Genomic DNA, 24,579 nt, shown 5'->3' with positions numbered 1-24,579 from the left:
TCTCACCCATTCATATCCACACGTAGAAGCTAGTCTCCGGACAGGTTGTTACATGTCAGGTTACCACACGTCTCCCCATCCCAAAAACACACCCTCCACTCCCCACAAAGCAAAACTGACACTTTAGCAGAAACACATATGCTGCATAAAGCCAGTTATGCCTTCGCCATCTTCACCCAGGGGCTAGCAGAGCCTGTGCCTGAGTATTTGTGACTATGCTGTCAGTGAAGGCCATGACTAAATTAAAAATTTCACTCATAAAATCTGTCAGTTGCTGAGTCATTTAATCAGAAAGAAACTCAATCCAAAATAACAACCTTTTAAAAAACAGCAACTTTTAATAGTGTGAGCAGAAATCCTTTGGCGTTTTAAAGAAATGCTCTACTGAGGGCTGCTGCTAAGACCAGCAGTCCACTTATGTTATTGAGAAGTAGGAGACGGTGATTTCATTCTTTAAATGATACATGAGTTCAGGGAATGAGCTGCAGCAGGCTCAGGGCTGTGTGGGGAGAAAAGTCAGAGAAAGCACTGCAGACGTCTGTAAAGAAAATGTTTTATTTAAAGTGTTAAATACCATCACCAGAATGAATTTGATTTACATTAGTTGGTGTTCATTACAGGACTAATCTGCCCTTTTTTCCCAACTGGAATTCCCTTTACTTTTCAAACATACTATGTACAGGGCAACAACGGTCACTGGCATAGTGCTTGTTACATGACTAAACCATAAGTCGAGGTGCAGATGTGAAAATTAAAAAAAAAACACCAACTTTTAAATAAATACTGCATAATGACAAGTATGTACAAATATTCCGTAGTCACGTCCTTCTTATTAAAATTAGAAATAATTTGTATAGGAATATGCACAAAAGATTATGTGACTGCATCTTAGTATCAGGAAAATCATAAACCTTTATTTTAGGGGATAGTATAGACACTATAGGTCTATTAAATCAATTGTTGCTGGTACACAGGTGTCTACATTATTTTAATAAAGTTTTATTCGTTCTTTTAACAACTTTACCTGGGTCCATCAGAATGTCAAGACACAGTCTTGGTGTATTTCATATTGCACCACATAAAAAGAAGGCATTTTTAGTGATACTCATTTTAACTTTTGCACCGTATCAAGCATGATAGTTTTTAATGGTCAGCACTGAACTAAAAAAAAATTTGTGCATGGCCTTAATTTAAACAAATGAGATGTATGTGGATTTCAAAAATTAATGCAAAAAATTAAAATCAAGCTATAATAATGTGTTATCAAAATGTACATGAAGAACCATGGGTGGTTTATTACAATAACCAGTGACTTTTCCTCTAAATAGGGGAACTTAGGAGAAATTTGACCTTGCAGCTCCACCCAATGGTAATAACCGTCTGTAAAACCAAAGGCAGGGGTTTTGACTTTAGGAGATTTTCACATAGACTTTTGGTGATGGCATCAAATAACTATTAATAGGCATAATGACTTTCTTTGAGTCACCTAAAAACTGGAGCTTTAAAATTGTTGCAAATTTGTGTTTACTATATTTCTTTAGAAATATAATTTGTGAAAAATTGAATTTTACTACAGAAAAATGAATTAATAAACAGCCCTGTGTTTCAGGGTTCCCAATTTTTAGCAGTGCTTCTATTCACATAGTAAATGGAAACTGGCTGAAGAAATTGCTTTAAATGATTAAAAAACAAACAAAACCTAAGACCTTCTACAAATAATACTTTAACCCCTGTATGAATAATGCTGGTGCTAAAAACAAATTTATTGGACATCACAATGGCAACATGATTTTAGAATTTTCCTGTAAACTGAATTTTAAAGGTGAAAAAATTACCATGCACTGTACAATAAACTGCAAAAGTTCAAATATCTTCTTTGTCAAATACATGCTGACTTACTTTAATGTACTCCCAAGTCATGTTGCAAAATCCTTTTCAACATGCTTGAAATAAAGAAAGCTCTTAAAGTTAATTTTCCCTTGAGAAATTCGCAAATTCAGAGGCATCTACAGCTCTGAATCAAACATGGGGTATGAGAGAGGATCAGATCAAAACTTGTAATTTTTTAGTATAAGGTTCACTCTGGCAGGGAGAAAGAAAAGTTTAAAAGAGGGAGAAGAGGTAAAGTGAGAGAAGGAGAAAGATGTGAAAAATTTGCACATATTGAACTTCATAAGATTTGTATATTTAACATGGAAATAAATTGAATATATTATACTTGTCACATAAAGAGAATTTTAAGTATCTTCTAGAAAGTATTTCCATTTGTAATGTCTGCCAAAACACAGACTATGATTAAAGAATAAACATGGTGTATCTTTGTATCACCCTGTTGCATTCTCTCTCCTTTTTAAAACCATGCACTAGTGAAATTTATTTTTAAAAATAATATAAATTGTTGAAAATGGCTGATTTTTATTCTTTTCTTTTTTTTTTTGCAAGTTGCAGCCCCAAGAAAATAATTTTAAGTATTCAGCTAATCTGTGTCCATGCAAAAAAAGTTTCTTTAATTTCATTCCGTACAGTGTAGCCACAGAATTTTGTTTTTCAGAGTCCAACACATCTTAGCATTAGTAAATGACGTGCCCATGGAGCTACAAAGTCTGCCACTCTTCCTGCTGGACTGACTGCTCTGATCCCTGCCCAGAGGAGGGCTGATGATTGTTCCTGACCACTTCTTTGGTCTCCTGCTTTTCACCTGATGCTTCCTAGGATTTCACTCCTCACCTGTAACACCGCTTCATGGCTGTATAGCTCCATTTCTGTGGCATATCAGGGCTTTGGGGTTAGATAAATGAAGAAAAAGGAATGATAAAAATATAAAGGTGCCATTGAAAAGGGCTTCTGTTGCATGAAACTGACTGATTCTTTGAGATTAATCCATGGCTTCAGATTGGACCAGAACTCGAGTGTCATTGAATTCCAAACCTGATAGTTCTTCACAGCTCTGCTCTTTCACCTGAGGGCCTTCTTTAGGGCACAATGTGTGCAACTTCCTCTGAGAACACAGGATTGCTTTGTATCCCTAGAAACAGGCTCAGAAGACACAACATTAAGCATGCAGTGTTACCAGGGTTTGCAACCTGTGATTTTTTTTTTTTTGTAACGCTGGTTGCTGTGACAACAGTTTTTTTACAGCTGCTATGAACGAGAGTAAGAAGGTCCAGTTGAACTTTCCAGAGATGATTGGGAAGCTCTTCTTGTCAGAGGGGCCAAGGTTGGATCTACTAGGGAGGAAGGAGGGAAAAGTTTGAACCATCCAATCACCATATTGGATAGCTCTAGTTCATCTAAAAGTATCTGGGCCACTCCCATAAAAGATTTGTGATCCATGCGGCCATAATCTCCCCAGACGATGATCTGTTGGCAAAATAAAAAGTAGAGTGATGTCAGTGTAACTGTGTACATAGAAAAACTTGTAAAATATATTAAAATACTAAAGTACATTCAGTTAATTTTCTGACATCAAAGATCAAGTTAAAATATGTATAATAGAACAGTTGTCTTTAACTAGTGGTATCTAAAGGTACACTGGGGAAATTGTACTGAAGCATTAAGGTCATAAGAAATCCAGAGAGACTGGAATTTATGTGTGGTGGGGATTTGCATGTCTGTAAATCACTTTAAAGAAAATGACAACGTATATTGCTTTATAGCACGGGCCACTGCTTTGAAAAGTTTCCAAAGAATTTCATTTGTGAGGAACATAAAAGAATACAACAGAAAAGATTTGGGGTATAATGTCTGACCCCATGAAAAATACTTTCTTAGGTAAGGGATAAACAATTAAGTAGATACCTGTAAAACTTTTCCTTGTGGACTCTCTTCGAAAGATAATAGCTGCTGGTAAAGGGGTTCCAGCGTTTTTCTTGCCACTTTTGTTTTCTTTTTGGCTATGCAGACTCCGTTATCTAATAGATACACTTTTACATATGGTGCTTGGGAAAGAAAACACAGAGGAGAATGAGCAATAAACTATGGACATGAAATGGCCAACACACGGTGACATTTACCAGTTTAATCTTTGGCTGAAAGAGCTAGCAATCATGCCACTGGCCTAGCTGCATTCTGTCAAAATCATTAGATAAACAGTGGATAACTGTGTCTTTCAGAGAGTTTTAGGGGATGCTGACATAACCTCTGAGTTTATTATCATTTTTTTCAACAACTGGTTATATAGGTTTACACACTGTATTAAATAAAGTGAAATGCTTCCAGTCCTGAGAGATGTCCTACTCAGTCTTTAATTTATCAATACTTAAATCTATTTAACATGCTTGAAGCTATATTGTTTCATTCACTCATCCCCACAAATAGTGATTATTACTCAAAAGTACTTACTTACTGGTGGTGGTGTGGGTGTAACAGTAGTGGAATTTCATGTGATATTGATCAAATTAGCTAAGAGGCAACTAATTAGAAAATCTATGGCTTAAAATTTATCCAACAGACACTTCATAAAAACCATTTTCATGCATGTACAAATCATGATTTTTTTATAGCAGAGTGAGTTGACTAGCTCTAAGACATATATAAACACAACTGTCTTAATCACCAGTGCAAGGTTATACAACAGATTATATATTATAATTAAAAATTTCTGCAAGGATAGAAAAGTTAAGAGTCAAAGTTACAAGTCAATCAGTAGAGATGCTGAAGCTAGAAATAGAAAAGTTGAGAGTCAAAATTACAAGTCAATCAGTAGAGATGCTGAGGCTAGAAATCAAGTTTCAGAATCCTCAGAAATTGTTTTATACATCTTATCAAACGATCTCTACACAATATATTTGGAGCACTGTAGCACCTTCCATGGCTTCAATGCACCTTAGATTAAAATGACATTTCAATTTGAAATATGTAGCATAAGAAGTTATAATAGTGCCTCTCTTTCCTCAGATTATAGGAAGTAAAAGTCTTATAATTAGAATATCCAGCATACATAGCTTATGCTACTCTTGGAGCCTGTATCTATTTTTTATTCTAATTCCAGAGACTTATGGATTCCTGAGGAGAATTTTGAAGCTCTAGAGAAACTGAAGAATAACACAAAAGACTAGCTAATAAGAAAAAAGAACACCTTGTGTACATGGTGTGACAAAATGAATGATCTAAGTGGGGTGGTTTTTATTTTGCAGTGGTTTCTACTATGTATGTACTTATTTAACAACTTACATTATCCCCACCGGATCATCCTCACTGAACACTCATTCAGGATAAACACACAAATGACTCCAGCACCAGACCAGTCATAATGGACCATACATTAGTAATCTTGATTAACTAAATCAAAGGTCTAAACCAATCAAAAGGTCTCTAAATTGAAACAATATGGATTACGGACAATAATAGAAAAATCTCTTTTGTTTTTACCTGGCAGTGTCTTGGAACCTGGTTTTACAACAAGGCCACGGGCCCGGATGATTTCTACCTCCAGCTGTCCCTTTTTGTCCATCATTCCTACCTGAATGTCACCTAATGGAAGAAGGAAGGAACAAATGTGCTTTAATATACAAATGCACTAAGGGAAATAGAGTCAAAGACCTTGGTTTAACATCGTTTCATCATTTCCCATATATTTTCTTAAATTCAAATATACTTAAAATTCTATCAATAATATCTTCCTTTAGAAAGCATTAAAATTAAAAGAGAAATAATGGTTAAATATTTTTTATTCTTAAAATCTAAGGTCTTGATTCCTGCTGATAATATTGTTAAAGATTCCATTGGGCTGAGCCCAGTGGCTCATGCCTGTAATCCCAGCACTTTGGGAGGTGGAGGCAGGAGGATCGCTTGAGGCCAGGAGTTTGAGACCAGCTTGGTCAGCACAGTGAGGCCCTGTTTCCACAAAAAAAAGTCAAAATATTTGCTGGGTATGGTGGCGTGTGCCTGTAGTCCCAGCTACTTGGGAAGATGAGGTGGGAGGATTTCTTGAGCCAAGGTGGTCGAGGCTGCAGTGAACCATAATCATGCCACTGCACTTCAGCCTGGGCAACAGAGTGAAACTCTGTCTAAAAAAAAAAAAAAAAAAAAAAAAAAAAAAAAAAAAAAAAAAAAAAATAGAGGGAGAGAGAGAGGGAAAGAGAGAGAGAGAGAGAAGATTCTATGAAATTTAGAGAATTTCATTTTCAACAATCTAAAACAAAATAGTGAAATCATGTGGCAGAAATTCTTACCCATTGCAGGTGTTGCCAGAGTCTGGCGTCCCACTAGCTGAGCAGGGCCAAGGCCATCCAGGAAATCACTGAACTGGCTATCAGAGGCCAAGCGAACACCAGGGAAAATGAGACTGAAAGCAAAATAACATATGAGATTAAATCCCCAACCCCTATTTATTTTCAGGTAAGCTTGGTTTCATTCTAGCCTCATTATTGTGGCAAGACTAGTCCTATTATTTTGCCACTTATATTTACTGGATCCAAATACCCAGTTCCACCTCACAGGACTCTTCCTTCATATTCTCAGCAGCCCAAGTATGACACCAGAAGCACCTGTCACACTGCGCTGCAGGCTTCTGCTGGTGAGTCTTTCTCTTCCTTGGTCTCAAAGGCAGACTGTGATTTCTATGAGTAACACTCAGCACATATTGAGCACTTACTCCATCCAGGCTTTATCATATTTAATCCTCTTAGCTGCACTATGATAGATTCTATTATTTCTCCTATTTCATACACGAAGAAATGTTTCTGGATCATTCCCATCTGCATACAAATATGCTGTTATTTCTTCCACCATATAAAAAAATCCCTTTCCTGACCCCATTTCCCTCTCCAGTTACTACCCCATTTCTCTCCTTGAAATAATTGTCTCTATGTGCTGTCTTCAATTTCTTTCCTCTCATTCTCTCTTGAAAGTCTAATCATGTTTTCATTGTTGCCACTCCACTAAAATTATCTGATCATTTGACACAATTGTCCTTGCCCCCTCTTCCTTGAAGCACTGTCTCCCACTGCTTTCTGCACACTCCAGTCTCCTGGTTTCCCACTTTTCCCTTCTGCCACTCAGCCTTAACCTCCTCTGCTAGTTCTGCCACTAAACACTGGAGCTCGATCCTTTGACCTTTTATCTTTTTTCTATGTCTGAATTCCCTTGATAATCTCATCCAGTCTCATGGTTTAAAATGCCATCTATGCTGCTATTGCCTAGATTGGCATCTCCAGCTTGGATCTCTCCCTTGGGCCACAGACCTATGTTCCAATTGCTTAGTCTACATATCTGCTTGGATATGTAATAGACACCTGAAACTCAAATTGTCTAAAACTGACTCTCTCCATGCTCCTGTCCCCCCACTGCAAACACGCAAACAAAAAATCCAAACTCTGGTCCTGTCAAAAGATTTCCATCTTGATAAATGGTAACCTCATTCTTCATTCTTCCAACTGGTCAACCTTGGAGCCATCTTTCTTCCTTCCTCTCTGTTATGGACTGAATCGTGTCACCCCAGAATTCTTATGTTGAAGCCCTAAAGTTCAATATGTCTGTATTTGGCCATAGGCCCTTTAAAGAGAGAAGGTTAAATGAGGCCATTTGCGTGGTGCCCTAATCCAATATGACCCATGTCCTTATAAGAAGAGGAAGAGACACCAGGAGTAGATAAGCACAGAGAAAATGCTGTGAGAAGACATCACAAGAAGGTGGCCATCTGCAAGCCAAGCAGAAGAGCCTCAGGAGAACTCAAACCTGCAGACACCTTGATCTTGGACTTCTAGCCTACTGATCTGTGAGAAAATAGATTCCTGCTTTTTAAGCCACCCAGCCTGCGGTATTTTATTATGGTAGCCCTGGCAAACAAATATACTCTCTTTTCTCTCATTACCCACATCAAATGCATCAATAAATCTTACTTGCTCTACTGTCAAAATACATTCAGAATCTGACCTCACTAATGCTACACTCTGGTCCAAGCCACCATTCCCTAGCTTCTGTATTCCTGTAGCAGCCTTGTGAATGCTCTCCCTGTTGCTGCCCTTGCTGTCCTGGCCCCTTGCCCCCTCAGCACTCAGACTGATATGCCAAAAATGGAAGTCAGATCCTGTCACTCCTCTGCTCAAAACCATCCAACATCTTCTCATCCCACTCAGTAAAAGCAAAGTCCTTACAATACATAAAGTCTATATAAGCTGCCCCCGCCCCTGCCACATGCCCTAATTCCTCATCCTTTACTGCTCTCACCTTTCCTCCCCAGTGCTGCCTTCCTCACTGCTGACACCAGGCCAGCTCCTGCTTCAGGGCCTCTGAAGCAATCTTCATTCTAGAATGTTCTTCCTTCAGATATCCCTCTGCTCACTAAATTCCTTCAGATCTTCACTCGAATATTTCCTTTCCCCGTCTATCCTGTGTCAAATCTTACCTCCACTGTCTCGATCACCTCTCTTCCTTGCCGTATTTTTCTCCTTAGCATGTATGCTATCTAATCTACTATATATTTTACTAGTTTTTCTTTTATATACATTTTAACAATTTTTCTTATTGTTTGTCTTTTCTATGAGAGTGTAAATGTGATGAGAGTATTTTATTTTTGGGGAGATGGGGTCTGCTTTGTTCACTGCTGTATCTCTAGCATCTAGAACCATGCCTGGAATATTGTAAGTTCTATAGAAGTAAAGGAAAGGAAAGGAAACAAAAGAAAAGAAAACAAACAAAAAAAAAAAAAAAAAAAAGGAAAGAAAGAAAAGAAAGACCCAGATGAGAGAACCAGACCTATATGACTGCAAAGCCCATACTCTTAGCCATGGAGATTTACTCCCTCCCTCCTATGACTTACATCCCCAACGTACAGCACAGTGACTGGCCCACTGGAAGGTATGGTAATATTTGTTGAATGAATTTATGGGTATTCATCCTCTTTTTCCAATAAGACTATAAACATCTGGAGCAGGGGCTATAGTGTAAACATTTTTATATCCCTAACAGTATCTAATATAGTTCTTTGCAATGATTAGTGCTCAGTGCACATTCACTTTTCAGTTGATTTTCCCTCTCTTTTTAGACTTCCTTAATGAATAGTGAATCTATTTCTCCCCCCGACCTCAACTCTCAAATATTTAGTTAATACAAATGTTTTAGTTTGTTTCTATAAGTATCCCATATAAGCCTACTTACAAATGTAGAGAAACCAGTTATATCTCTTGTATTTATGTTGTTGTGCTAGACAAATTATCCTGAGACATACCATTCATGCTGTGCCAACAGCTCCTACGGCCTCACATCTGTAAACTGGCCACACATAGGTTATCTAAACATCTAATACTTACACAGTGATGACAGTGAGGCCAGTAAACCCCATTTTCCTTTGTTAATGTCCTTTACAGCCCCACTTCCAGATCTTTAGTTGCTAAGTACTATTAATTTGTTGGTGACAGAACTACACAAGCTAAAAATGCTTTAAAAATATCTGAGACAGTTGATTCAAAGGAAAGCTACTTGATAACTACGTAAAAGGCTCCCCAAGTTTTTGGTGGCATTTCTTTTTGGCTGTTATATTTAATATAATTAAATAATTATAGTTGTTTGTTGCAACATGGAACTAAGTATACGCCAGCATTCCATATTTTTTAGCAATAATTCTCAGGATGGAGATTCTTAAAACTAGCATTGTTCACATGGTGTGGCATGCATGCTTATTATTTTTGGGCTTTTATATATTATTTCAAGCTAGGGCAAAATATTTTATTTGCATTGCATTGTAAGAGTCACACTTTAGCAACTTGCCATTAAGGCAAAACACTTTATCCCCAAACCTATTTCACTTGATATAAAAAGCCAGATATGTCACATTGTTCAGTGGCAGGTGAGCAAAGTTCTCTTCACAGGAAATCAGCCAGTGAAAATTAAAGTGGTTCTGAAGAGCATGAGAGTTGGAAAATCTCTGTGAAAGCACATAGAGTGAGATAGGTGAGGCACGGAGGAGACACACATCACATGCAGCCTCACTCACTTTCCTTCTGAGCTGTAGCTGTTCATGCTACCATCTGTAGACTCTCGGCTTGCCTGTCGAGTCATCCAGTTCCTCATTTCCACGGCCAGGCCTGTTTCTGTACTTCTTTGGACAGTGCTCCTTAGTTTTTTACCTCCTGCTTCTGCAGAGATAGAAACAAAAAGTGTAACAGCTTTGTAATCACTATCTGGTAAGAAATATCAGCGAAGGCTCTGAGATCATCAGATGCAAAGAACTGTGTAAATAAAAAGTGCTCTTGTTAAGGAGGCAGAAAGAAAAGGTATTTAAAACAATTTTAAACAATGTCATGTTGAGTGGGATGAAGATTTTCTAAAAAATCTGTAAGAAGCACAAAACACCATTGTTTTATTTCCATTTAAAACAGTGTGCAAATTGTTAATATAAGAAACAAAAAGATTCAACCTAAGGAAAAAAAATAAGCCTTATTTTCATTGTAATACTTAAATGCAGGTTAATTTATGCCTATCTTTTGTTTTCATTGTAATATTTAAATGCCAGATTAATTTCTGCTTACCATATTTTTCCCTTTCTTTTAATCATAGTAAAAGAACCAGGCCTTCACACAATTTACAAAGAAACAGATGGTGAGTAATCCTCAAATTCCAGTCTTAACTTTTATAGGAAAGTCTGTTTTTGTAGGGTGATAGATATTAGAAGGAAAAAGAATCTACAAAAAGGAGAGAGCCTAGTTTGCCAATAGTTTCACATCTATTGGTAACTTTCAGAAAGATATTCCAAGGGCAATGCAAAAACTCACCAAAATAATGTGAAAAGAGATTTTTAATTTTTGTTCACGGGTAGTCATGTCCTCAAGGATTTTTAGTAGTTTGGTGATGTGATTTACTAATAGAAACCAATTAGAAGACCAAACAGGAAACTGAGTCAAATACTACAGATGTGACACAGATAGGAAGTACTATCTGGAGAGGTCAGGGAAGAAGGTATGTCATAGAGGCTGTGGGATTTGAGCTGGACATGAAAAATAGGCAGATTGGGACTTAACGAGAGGTGAGAAGAGAGCTTCGTAAGCAAGGGAAACAGCATGGCAAAGGTGCAAAGATAGGGATGACCATGTGCATTTAAGGGAGGTGCAATGACCAAAGCACATGTAAAGTAATGGGGGACTGGGTTCCACAAAAAACTGAGCCCAAATTACAAAAGCTATGAGTGTTGAGATGTGAAGTTGAGAGGCTACCAAAGCTCGAGCAAGAGGGTGATAGTCCAAATGATTTGTACTCGATTACTTCTTGTCAGGCTTAACTATTTATCCACACTGTGCATATTGATAGCTTTTTGGGATACAACCATACGGTTAGCTCTTTTAGTGGCTGGTATTAATAAGTTCTTTTTTTTTGAGACAGAGTCTTGCACTGTTGCCCAGGCTGAAGTGCAGTGACACAATCTCTGCTCACTGCAACCTCCGCCTCCCGGGTTCAAGTGATTCTCCTGCCTCAGCCTCCCAAGTAGCTGGGATTACAGGTGACCACCACCATGCCCTTCTAATTTTTTGTATTTTTAGTAGAGATGGGGTTTCGCTATGTTGGCCAGGCTGGTCTTGAACTCCTGACCTTGTCATCTGCCCGTCTTGGCCTCCCAAAGTGCTGGGATTACAGGCATGAGCCATCGTGCCCAGCAATAAGTTATTTTTAGGTCTATAAATATTTGCTGATATTGCCAGTGATTTGTCGAAATCTCTTTTCACCAAGTCTCTTAGAAGTACTTACCATTTTGAAATACTGCTTTAAATTTCATCCATTCTCTACTTCCAACATTAAGGTACACCAAAATGCTTTAAAGAGTATAAATGAAATATAAATTATGACTGATCTATAACTCAGTTCCACAATCTAAGGCTGATATTTTAGATAATTGGTAGTAAACATGTTGTACTGATATGAACTGTAACAAGACACAAAACATCCCCTACTAATAAGGGAAAGATCTTCTTTACAGCAGAATATTAGTAAATGTAAAAGCATTAAATTTTACATAAAATTTAAAATTTACCAATTTGCAACCTCCATTGGAACCAATGATATAAGCAAGGCTCATCAATGGAGGAGGCTAACACTATTAGATGAAAGGTTGTAGAAAGGATACTCATATGAGCCAAGTAATTGTTCCATAAATTATTCTAATTGTTAAAGGAAAAAAAAGTACTTTAACACTGGGAGACCAGGCTGCCACCATCTTAATCAAGTGATCAAACTTAGTAGCACTAAGAGGGGACAATCATATGCACCTCCACATTTAAAATACAAAGCATCACTTGTCAAGTTGTTCTAGACAAAAACATGCAACCTGTTTCTAATCAGATCTTTGGAGCCAACTTCAAGTTTTCAAAAACAGGTGATAGAGTAACAAGATATATGATAGACACACATGCACAAAACAATCAGAGAAATCCAGAACATGGACTATTGTTCAAGAAAGTTGGCCTAGTCTCTTAAAAGAAGTTAATATCATGAAAACAAACAAAGAAATAAGGTAAGGGAATTATTCTGGATTAAAATATATCAAAGAAATTTAACCATCAAATGCTACGAGTGTACTCGAACTTCTTGTTTGGGAAAGCAAAACAAGAAACTCTATATGCAAAACAGTATAAAAGTAATTTTAGGACAAGTTAAGAAAAATTTGAATATGCATTTGACATTAGATGAGATTAGAAAATTGTTATTTTTTAAGGTGCATAATGACATGTATTATAAAGAATTTTCTTATTAGGAGATACATGCTAAAGTATTTAGACCTGAAATGTTATATATTCTGCAATTTACTTTCAAATGGTGTAGGAAAAAACAACAAAACAACAACCAAGCCCCCACCCCCAACCCAAAACTGCACATATATGTTTTAAAAGATGAGGGAGAATGTTAAGGAGAAATGAAAGAATGAGAATGCAGAGTACATCCTGATATACATGAAGTTAATATTTATGATTTCATTTGAGTGGTCCTCAAATAACTATATCAAAAAGTAGGCTGGGCACAACGGCTCACACCTGTAATCCCAGCACTTTGGGAGGCTAAGGCAGGCAGATCACTTGAGGCCAGGAGTTTGAGATCAGCCTGACCAACATGGTGAAAATCTGTCTCTACTAAAAATACAAAAATTAGCTGGGCGTGGTGGCCCATACCTGTAATCCCAGCTGTTTGGGAGGCTGAGGCTAGAGAATCACTTGAACTCAGGAGGCAGAGGTTGCAGTGAGCCGAAATTGCACCATTGCACTCCAGCCTGGGTGACAGAGCAAGACTCTGTCTCAAAAACAAACAAACAAACAAACAAACACCCCAAGCAAGAGGTAATACAATTTTGTACAAGTGTGTCTTTCCATGTAGCTTTAATGTTCATTTCCTGTGAACAGCGCTCTTGTGAAAAAATTGCCATCAGGTGAGACATAAAACTTCAGTGACATTTGAGCATGTGGAATGAGGATACGTACAAGAAACATATGACTTAGAAAGGAAATGAGATTCTTAAAGATCTCAGAACACAGCCTCTGCAATGTCAAAGATCTAAAGTTTTTAATTTAAGGTCTGACTCTATCACAGTTAAAGCGACTTGAAAATCTGCCATTATAGGGTTATGAGAACCAGCACCATTTGTCAAAGAATAATATGATAAGCATGTAATTTTTTTGTTTACAGGTTGCTTCTTACATGTATCCCCTTCATAACAATGCTAAAAATCCCAATTTTACAGTTATAGCATCTAAGGACCCCAGAAGTTTACATAATTCCCTGAAGCAACATAGTAAGTGACAGAACCAGCATTTGTAGACAGTTCCCAGACTCCACATTTTCTGCTATTCAGTACTTCATTGTCAGAATATAACTAAATGGGGAGCTTGTGCAGCTGTCTATGGAGATTTTACTGTGCTAATGCTGTAACTGCATATGGAAGGCCCTATTAGAAGCAGCTTAGTGGGGTGGGAAAAGCAGAGCACAGTGAAGGAGTCAGGCCCTGGGATCAAACTGCTTCTTTTCTAGTCTCCAGTCTACCATTTACAAGGTGGATGACACTGAGGAAGTTACATACCCTCTCTGTGACTCAGTTTCCTCAAACTGAAATGACAGCAATAATAAGCCTACCTCATTAGGAATGAGGTAGGAATTTTTGTGAGTATTAAGGAAAACAATGCATTTAAAGCACTTAGGATAGTGCCTGATGCATAGAAAAGCTTCAATTAATTATACTGTTATTATTACCAGATACGGAATTTGAAACTATGTATTCTAGGTCTGACTCTACCACTAACTTGTGAGCTCTATCTATTCTCCTCTCTGAGTCATATCCCCTCTCTGAGTCTCTGGCTCCTCATTTATGAAAAAGGGAGGGGGAGGAGGGCAGATGATATCTGATATCTTTGAGTTCTAATGTCTATGAGTTTGCGTATTAATGCATAACCAAGACCATGATTAACAGCATACATTGAGGAGATATGCTAATCACTATCATCTGACATAATCAAATAAATCCAGCTAATATACTCAACATTTATAGTAGCCCTTTAATACATGTCTTTTTCAATGTTCCATTATCAAATACATTTATAGGCTTATTTTAAAAGTAATTTATTTTTCAGCACCACAAAATCTTTAGCTACATTCACAATAAAACTAATTTAACTTGAATGTCATTCATTACCATGAATCACATTTAATGTTCCAAATGATTTGTCACATTATTCAACTTAAAAACTGAATCTACATAACAGTGAAGGTCTATATAAAGAAAATGTGGTAGTGAGAATTCTAAGATGACACCCATGATTATGTTACTTTACATGGTAAAAGGGATTTTGCAGATGTAATTAAGGTTACTAATCAGTTGACCTAAAGATAGGGTGCTTATCTGAATGGGCGTAACTGAACCACACCAGCCCTTTCAAAGCAGAGTGCTTTCTCTGTCTGGTTCCAGAAAAGGAAATCACAGAGATGTGAAACACAAGAAAATTCAATATACTTCTCTCTGCCTGAAGAGGGAAGGGGCCACCTGGAAAGGATGTGAGAGCAGCCTCTAGCTGTTGAGAGTGATGCCTGGCTGACAGCAAGAAAATGGGGACTTCAGGCCTGCAACTGTAAGGAACTGGATTCTCTCCACTACCGAAAGGGCCTTGAAAGCTGATTTTCTCCCCTAGAACCTCCAGACAAGAACTCAGCCCAGGCAACATCTTCATTTCAGCCATGTGATGCTCTAGAGAAAAAACCCAGCCAAATGTGCCAGACTTGTGACCTACAGAACTGTGAATTAATAAATGGGTGTTGTTTTCAGCTATTAAATTTGTGATAATTGTTATACTGTAATATAAAACTAATACAGTAAGTTCTGAGTCCTTTGTAGATAAGTTTTTTACATGAGGAGACATTAAAATATCCTATTATGACTTAGGGGTGGACCATCAAAACTGTAAAAACTTAACCATTATTTTAAAAAGTGTACATTTTAAAAAGTATACACATACATATAAACATACACATGCATACATAAACATATATGTATAATGTGTGTGTGTGTGTGTATTGAGACATCAAAAAAATACTCAGGTAAGGCCCAGATGGTGTTGTTGTTGAGCCCTTAAATCACTAATTTTGGTATTAGGTATTTTAAGCCAAAGCACATTTGGAGAAGATGCCTGCAGGTAAAAATCAAGTTCTTGAACTGCAAAACATCACAGGCAGAAGGAAGAACACAGGTGTCCCCGTTATTCTGCCCTGCTTAGTCTGATGACTCATTTACCTGGCACCCTCAGTAAAGCCATTTGATTAAACAAAAGACCAAAGGGTCAGTTTCCCCAAATAATATCTGGAAACCAGAAAACCTTTTTGGTTACTTGACAACAAAAACCAAAAGATCCTTTCTGCTACTGACTTGGAAACTATTTTAAGCCCCACCCAAGGCAGGGCTTACAATGCATTGTCAAACTTAATGTCATGGTGACCTCCTTTCAAATCTTGGATTCACATAACCCATTCCTGGTTGCTCTCACCTGCAAGGTCTCATCTACTGCAGACAGACTTACTTTGGATTCAGGGTTTTCTCAATGTCAATATGGAAAATGGTTTATGGAAACAGGATGAAGAATAGTTGGCAGATTATGAAAACTGACTTTACATTTTAGTTTAGACCACAATTTATATGCTTTAACGAGTTGCTATTTTTGCATTTATTCAAAATTACCATTTCTCAGAGTATAATTTAGAAAACCATTTGTGTTACATTTAAAGCAAATTAAAAATGCATTACAATGAATTTCTAAAATTATTGACTCACAGATTTTAGGAAGCAATCTTGGCTATCCAGTAAATCTATGTAGTTTATGCACTCCCTTATTGCAGCAATGAGAAAGTTGAGGTCCTGAGTGGCTAGTTTGTCTTTGGTAGAAGACTTTTTCGTCTTTAAGAATCAATAATTGTAAATTCTACTTTTACTCTCTTCCATCTTGCTCCTTTAATTCCTAAAATTTAAATATAACAATTGTCTCCAGCACCTTCATCAACCTCTGTGGTAGACTCTGTGGACATGACTTCTCTCCCCTCAGCAGATTTTTTTTTTTTAATTTTACTTTAAGTTCTGGGATACATGTGCAGAACATACAGGTTTGTTACATAGGTATACATGTGCCATGGTGCTTTGCTGCACCTATCAACCCATCATCTAGGTTTTAAGCCCCACATGTATTAGGTATTTGTCTTAATGCTCTCCCTCCCCTTGCCCCCTACCCCTCAACAGGCCCCAGTGTGTGATGTTCCCCTCCCTGTGTCCCTGTGTTCTCATTGTTCAACTCCCACTTATGAGTGAGAACATGTGGTGTTTGGTTTTCTGTTCTGTGTTAGTTTGCTGAGAATAATGGCTTCCAGCTTCATCCATGTCCCTGCAAAGGACATGAACTCATTGTTTTTTATGGCTGCATAGTATTCCATGGTGTATATGTGCCACATTTTCTTTATCCAGTCTATCATTGATGGGCATTTGGGTTAGTTCCAAGTATTTGCTATTGTAAATAGTGCCCATCGGCAGATTTTATAACTTCCCTCCCATCAGCAGATTTTATATCAAGATATGAAAGATGTTGATTTATTTATTTATTTGGTCCTGCAAGACCTCAATATGGGGACACTGTCATGGATTACTCTGACTGCATGTAAAAGCTCATACACTTATGTTTCTCAGGTCTTGCTATTATCATAAATATAATTCAAATCTCTAAAAGTCTAAACAAAATAAAGACAAATAGCCAACAATTTCGTTTGGGCTAATCCAGGCTCTGCATTTACAATTAAAATAAAATTGAGATTAAAAATTAACAATTGACACTCAAAATTGTTCCGGACTTTAACATGAATCCATTCATTCCAAAAGCTTTGTCACAACTATTTAATATTATAAAAGTTACATATCTAATAGCTACAGCATGGTGAGCTTCAAGCAGGGGTCATGATTATGGTAGATGTTAGGGCTATTCATGTATATTCACTTTATTCCCACCTCTGAAGTTAGGTGTGGTCATGTGACTTGTTTGTCCAATGAAATGTGAGCAAAACTAACCCATGTAACTTCAAGGCAGAAGATTTAGCAGCTGATGTATGTATGACTCACTATGTCTCCTTCCATCAGCCTGAGTACAGCCACACACAGGACTCTCAATGGACAAGTAGCGGGAGTGAGACATAAATTTTTTGTGTTAAGCCATTAATATTTTTAGTTGTTTGTTACTACAACCTAACCTATTCTGACAGATACATACAATAGACAGTATTCCATTTTCTTGTAAATAAAGTTTTAAATTTGTCTACTTTTTTGTTTTCAACATCATTTAAAAATTGGCCATTTTGAATACAGCTCTGTTAAAAACTCTGAATTTGATATTCTATTTTATAACTGTTTTCATGGCTTTTGCTTTATAAGCATGCTTAAAGAAATTTTAATCATTTTTCTTAAAATTCAGATTCCCATTTAAAACACACTGAAATAATTTTAAATAAATATTTGATTTTAGAATAGTTTTAGATTTACAGGAAAATTGCCAAAGATAGTACAGAGAATTCTAGCACCCCCACATCCAGTTTTCTCAATTATTAACATCTTACATAGGTATGGTAAATTTGTGGCAATTAACTAATATTGATATATGACTATCGACTAAAGTTTATACTTCATTCTGATGTCCTTAGTTTTTACCTGAAGCGCTTTTTCTGATCCAGGATACCACATTACATTTAGTCATCATGTCTCCTTATGCTCTTCTTGGAAACTAATTTTTTATGTTTCTAATTCCTGATATTCTTTTATATTTCTAACTACTTTTCATCTGCTCTTTGTATATAAAATTAACATGCAGTATGATGACCCATAATAGTATTCACATATCCATTAATAAAACCACTTATTTTCAGTAAAAACTATATAAATCGAAAATACTTGTCTATAGAAAAGTAGAAAATGTCATGTCATATGTGAAAATGCTGTATGTAAGAAAATAAGTTATCAATACTATATTAATCCAGACTCTATGACATAATGTAAAAGCATAGACTTAATACACATTTTAAGTCTATTTTTAAGTTTGATTATGTTTCAAAAAAACTCAATTAAAATTCCCAGTCCCAGTGTAATAATTGATTCAGGCAAGGGTCAGCACTGGATATTACAATTATTGGATAATTTTTAGAGAACAGAATATTCACGTGGTACCAAAGTATTACTCCAGAAATTGCTTAGTAATTATAAAGGGAAAAATATATCTTTTCCATAGAGAGAAACTAGCAGTCACCTCTTAACCAAGTGATGAAATGTAGCATGCCTAGGAGTAAGAAATCTTGACATTATGTGTCTATTGATGGACTATATAAAGTTTATATCACCTATGACATTTAACTCAATGTAATCACATCCCTAGGTCTAACCTCCAGTTTACTGGAAATACAGGGAATAGAGAGAATGATAAAAAAAAAAAATCCAGAATGTTGGACATTCTACAAGACAGTTTTGTCTGGATTCTTCAAAAGTCAATGTCATGAAAAACAAAAGGGAAAGTACTGTTTTAGATTATGCGTAACAACCAAATGCAATGAATAAATCTGACTGAATCCTGGATTAAGGAGAAAAACAACAAAAAGCTTTAAAAAACATTTTTTTGGGGGACAACTGAACTAAAGATATTGGATACGGAATGAATATGAGATAACAAAGGGGTTTCTGGGTTAATTTTATGCTTACATATATTTTTTAAAAATTTGAAATGTATGCTAAAAGTACTTAATGATTTATCATGATGTCTGCAACTTAACCTTATGCTCAAATGGTCGGCAAAAATACATACCACGTGTATGTGGTGTATGTATGTGAATGCATGTGTGTGTATGAGTGAAAAGAGAGTGAGAAAGAGAAAAGATAAAGTCAATAACGTCTGTCAGTCTATGTAGTGGATGTTCATTGTATTATTCCTTTTTTTCATATTTAAAATATTTCAAAATAAAAGTTGGGAAAAAACTCAACTACTCAATTCAGAACAAAGGAGGGAAAGAGCTATTGTTTCATGACTTACAACTATGTGGAGATGCTTTGGATATAAGATCTACCTATCTCTAGTTTTCGTAAGAAGATTGTATGGCAGTGATGACTACTATCATTTTCCATATGAGGAAAGTGCCCAATTCACACAGTTGACTAATAATATAGATGAGATTTGAACTCAAATTTTGGCAATGTCAAAACCTAAGCTTGCTTCTCAAAGCATGCTGGGCTTCCATCTTCACTTAGTATTTTGGACACAAATTTCTAATTCCAGAATAATCAATGACTTGAAACCTCATCTCAGGTTCTCCTTGCATGTCCAAATAAACTTAAAATACATTGTTTTATGGGTAGTGTTGAGACTCAGATCATTCACGTTTTTTGTTCTCTCATGAAAAATGGGGATATGTCACTTTCATCACTAAATTCTGACTTCATGAAAATGATGGTAACGTATTTATGATAAAAATGGAAACAAATGTGCTAGAAACAGTTATTCCCTACAATATACATATGCATTTCAATCTCTCAGCATGCCACTTTGGACCAACCCACATGAAAAATTGGAGATTTCATCAAACGATACCATAGCTGTCAATAGGACTGAATACACCGTGAAAAATTGCGGATTTGCCAACATGTGGAGTTGAAAAGGATCTTGACCTCTTGTGTGTCTTGATCCTCATCTGCAAAACAGAGGGATCAAGCCAGAGGACTGGCATACCCATTTCCCATTATGGGTTCCTGTAATTGTTAATACTGACTTTTAATGAGAAACAAGACCTTATGATGAAATAAAGCTTATGACTCTTCTGCAGTAAGATAATTATATTTTTTTCCATAAAAGTAAGGCTTATCATTTTGGTATTCTTAACACATTTAAATACCAGAAATTATAGCTGTCATTGTTATTTTGGCATTTGTAATTTTTTGGTACTTTCTTGTTTTTCTTGTCTGATGTTGCTATTACTACACTAAGGGGGATAAAGTAAAAGCCCATTAGAAAATAATCCATTCCTGATCCACAGTTAAACTACTTAGATAGAGTTGCATATCCACTACCTCACTCCTTGGCTTTTTTTTTTTTTTTTTAACTTTCAGATCTGTACTTGATCATGCATCAGTCCACTGATACCTGTGCCTGTTTCTGTCTCAAGAATGGATGTGAAATATCACCAATCTCTTCGTAACTCTCAAGTTAGATATTTTGAGGCAATATTTTATGGTTGGATGAACACACCATTTTAGAATCAGATGATATGAGTTCAAGTTCCTATTTGACTATTTGCAAATTTTGGGCAGGTAACTTATCTTTCTGTAGGTCAGAGTTCTTTGGTGCAAACTTGGAATCCTAATTACCCTATGCCATAGAGTATACAACACGTAGTGGTGTTTAATAAATAGTGTTGAAAAAGAATCAGATCCTATAATCTGCACAGTTTTGGAAACTGAATAACATATGAAATTATCATAAATCTCCAGAAAAAAAACTATGCATAAATAACAGGCCTTGCCATGAAGGGGAGAGAGCCTATTGGCCAAATTGAACTAAGGGGTGGCCTTCCCACCCAAATCCTTTTTTTCAGATGATATCAAGGTGGCTGCCATTAAGTTGAAAGCAAAGGAAGTGAGTAGGGCACAGAGGCTAGAAACTAAAATAACAGAATCTTTAGGCTGAAAGCCTGTGTCTAATGAGGCGTTTGGCTGAAGAGACTCACACTTGAAACTGATTTGAAGCAAACAGACTGTAAGCCTACTGAATTTCTGCACTACTGGTATAGAAAAAAAAATACTAGCTTACCTTACAAAATTCTGTTGAACCCATAAGATAACAATGGAGTTTCCAAACCTGTACTAGAAAGAAGCAGGCTATGACAGCAATGAAGCCACCTCTTCAATACAAACCTTCATGGCCATAGAGAATAGACAACAAAGTAACACCTTCCTGAAAACAGATCCAGGGTTGCCAGATGAGTAAACTAAGAAACGTACTCTACTGTCAATCTCTGCCATTCCTACCAAGTGAGATTGATAACTCCTATAGATGACTGATTGTTTTGTGTTTCCTATTCTCTCCTTTCTAAATGGGAATTTTTCTTTCAGTTTTTCTGTGGCTACCATACATTTAAATTAGATTTAACAGAGTCAGATAACGGAGGCAGATAACTTGTTTTCAGCTTGCAGGTCACCATAACATGAAAAGCCACATCTAGATATGAGAGGACTACACATTGCTCAAAGATTCTAGATTTCGACCAGCCAGATAAGATTTTAAGGTTTTAAGGTTGTCCTTCTGAGGAGGAATTTATTATGCTCTATATGAAAAAACAAGAGAATGCATGGATATTGGGTGGTCAAATCTGCAGAAAAAGTTAAAATTGAGAATGCCATCTTCTTTACCTTAGATTTCTTCTATAGATTTCCCCCCGTTCTTGTCTGCTTATGCTCAATGAACAAAGAGGAAAATAACAATATGACAAACTCTTATTTAAAAGAATTAAAAAATAGCTAATCATATTGAGCTTAGTTTTTTTTTTCTTACCACTGGTAATTATTTTATATTACAAAGTGGATATTTGTTAATGTTTTTGGCTTACCAGCATTTAAATCTTCCTTCTACATTTGAAAAATATCCCATCCTTCAACTATAGAAGTTAAAATAGGAAGGTGGTACTTTTCCAGCCTGCTTTGCAATTAGGGTATAAGCACATGGTTGAGGCACTACTTTTCCAAACTTTGAATCTGAAGCTAATAAAGCAAAGAAGCAGAGACACCATAGGCTTTCATTCCAATGAGGGTAGTGGCCAGAATATACTTTCCCGAAGTTATCCTGTAGCAGCATGTAGTGATTTGCCATGAGTCCTGACAATGGTGCAAGCTGTGATATCTGTGCCAAGTAGCAGTGATAGTTTAGCAGGATTAACCTGCAGTATGGTTTTGGGCATCACTCCTAACCTACAGCCCAGAATCTCCAGCCTTCCTAGAGATTCTATGACCTATCCAGGATCCCTTAGCAAATACCTTTCTTTTCTGCTTAAATTGCCAGAATTGATTTCTGTTGATTGCAACTGGGCACCTGAAAGGAAACATGTTGCATATGCATGTTTCTTTGTAATGTATGATAGAAAAATATGTTGCTAGTTTATATTAAGCTAAGTATACACAACTTCTATGTGTAGCACAAAGAATGCATAACATTCAAGTACTGTTGTACCTGCAAGAATGCAAACAATCACCTAATCAGTATGGTCCCTTTCAGATCTAATAGCTTCTTTTCATTCCACAATAACAACATAGAAACCGACCAGGTACTTGTTCATTTATTCATTCACTACATGTTTGTTAAGTACTTCTTGGATGTAAGGTACTGTGGGAGATAAAAAATATGTAATACATGATCGCATAATTCCCAACTATATGATTTTTAAGTTTAGTAGGTAAGATAGTACACAAATAATGATAATGCAAGGCAATATGCGCTAAGTGCTTTATGAGTGGTAATAAGTTCCTAGAGCTGCATTGTCCAGTAGAACTTTCTGTGAATGAGAGAAATGTTCTATAATTCTGCACTGCATGATAAGGTAATCACTAGTCATACGTAGCTACTGAACACTTGAAAGGTGGCTAGTGGGACTGAAGAATAAAATTTTAAATTTTTAAAAATTTATTTAAATTTAAACAGTCACATGTGGCTAATACCTCATGTAGTAGATAGCACATATTTAGAGGTTCAGAAAAAGGCAAAAATATTTTGAAATGGGAGTATAAGGGAATAGTAAGCATAATACTAGTTCACGATATTCATCAAGATAGGTATTGTTATGTACACTTTACATACAAATGAGGAAACTAAAGCTGAAAGAAATTGTCTTCACAGTCCATACAACTAGGAAGAGGTGGAGCCAGTATTTCCAATTCAGCCACACAGTTTTTCCTGTCTACAGAAGCTCCTATAGCTTCTGAATACTTCATACAGTAGACGGAATATGAGCCCAGCTTTGAAGGACAATTAGACAGGATATATATACAGTGGTAAAGGAAGAATAGAAAGAAAGGCATGAACAAAACTTTGGAGACAAAGAGCAAGAAGACTTAGTTTAATAGAATTACTAGCCTTGGGAGGTGGGGATGCTAAACCACACACACAAAAAAACCTCATATTGTTAAAGAACTTGAATGTCAGGCTAAAGGCTTTACTTAGTAGGAGATGTAAATCTACTGAAGTTTTTGAAGGAAGGGTAGTGTTAAGATGAAGATGGGGTTTAAGAGAACTGATACAGGAGCAGTGATGTTGGATTGGTCCAGAAGGGAGAGAGAGAGCAGGTTGGGGGGTTATCAGATCACTTCAAAGGTAAGCTCACGTGTCCCAAACTACCAAGGTGACAACGAGAATGGGAAAAAAAACGAGAACTGAGAAAAGTTGGGAATGAAGCATTTCCTTGGCAGAAGTTGCAAAATGTTGGTCTTTAATGTCAGGCCACATTTGGTCAATAAGTGTGTTTTGTTTGGCCCAAATAATGTTTGAAAGTTTTTATTCATGTGCCAACATTTTAAAATATAAAAGTTTTAAGTAAACAACCAGATTTATAGCTTTCCTTCAGGAAAAAAAAAAAAGAGTAAATTTTCCAACCTTGGGCTGACATTCAGTCTGGCATTAATTAGCTAGAACTGACTATTCATCCTTCTTTTATAGATAGATAAGCTTTCTCCAGCTCTTTGAGTCCTTGTCTTTTCCCTTTCGTTTTATTCCCGTCCGACTTCACTGATGCATGTTTCTTTCCTGGCCTGTGATTTACAGGAATAATAAGGGAACAACCGATTATTTTATTTTATTTTTATTTCTTTGAGACAGAGTCTCACTTTGTCGCCCAGGCTGGAGTGCAGTGGCTCGATCTTGGCTCACGGCAACTTCCGCCTCCAGGGTTCAAGCGATTCTCATGCCTCAGCCTCCTGAGTAGCTGGGATTACAGGAGCCTGACAACACGCCCAGCTACTTTTTGTGTTTTTAGCAGAGACAGGATTTCACCATGTTGCCCATGCTGGTTGTGAATTCCTGACCTCAGGCGATCCACCTGGCTCAGCCTCCCAAAGTGCTGAGATTACAA

General features: G+C 36.6%; 1 protein-coding gene across 50 annotated transcripts in view; it reads right to left on the bottom strand.

Moving 5' to 3' along the window:
- Nucleotides 1-537: 537 nt before the first annotated feature.
- The window catches only part of RIMS2 (regulating synaptic membrane exocytosis 2), a 743,118-nt gene continuing 719,076 nt past the window's right edge, over nt 538-24,579 (bottom strand). For all 50 annotated transcript variants that reach the window (XM_034966469.3, XM_055116819.2, XM_055116823.2 and 47 more), the window contains 5 exons: nt 9,935-10,076; nt 6,174-6,286; nt 5,371-5,472; nt 3,799-3,938; nt 538-3,360 (listed from right to left, as the gene is read on the bottom strand). In XM_034966469.3, coding sequence (XP_034822360.2) covers nt 3,142-3,360; nt 3,799-3,938; nt 5,371-5,472; nt 6,174-6,286; nt 9,935-10,076 — 716 coding nt within the window. In that variant the 3' untranslated portion in view covers nt 538-3,141. The remainder of the gene's footprint in view (nt 3,361-3,798; nt 3,939-5,370; nt 5,473-6,173; nt 6,287-9,934; nt 10,077-24,579) is intronic.

The sequence above is a fragment of the Pan paniscus genome, chromosome 7 (assembly GCF_029289425.2).
Source record: "Pan paniscus chromosome 7, NHGRI_mPanPan1-v2.0_pri, whole genome shotgun sequence".
Taxonomy (NCBI): domain Eukaryota; kingdom Metazoa; phylum Chordata; class Mammalia; order Primates; family Hominidae; genus Pan; species Pan paniscus.
Note: the sequence above shows the minus strand (reverse complement) of the source record. Positions and strands in the feature narration are given on the sequence as shown.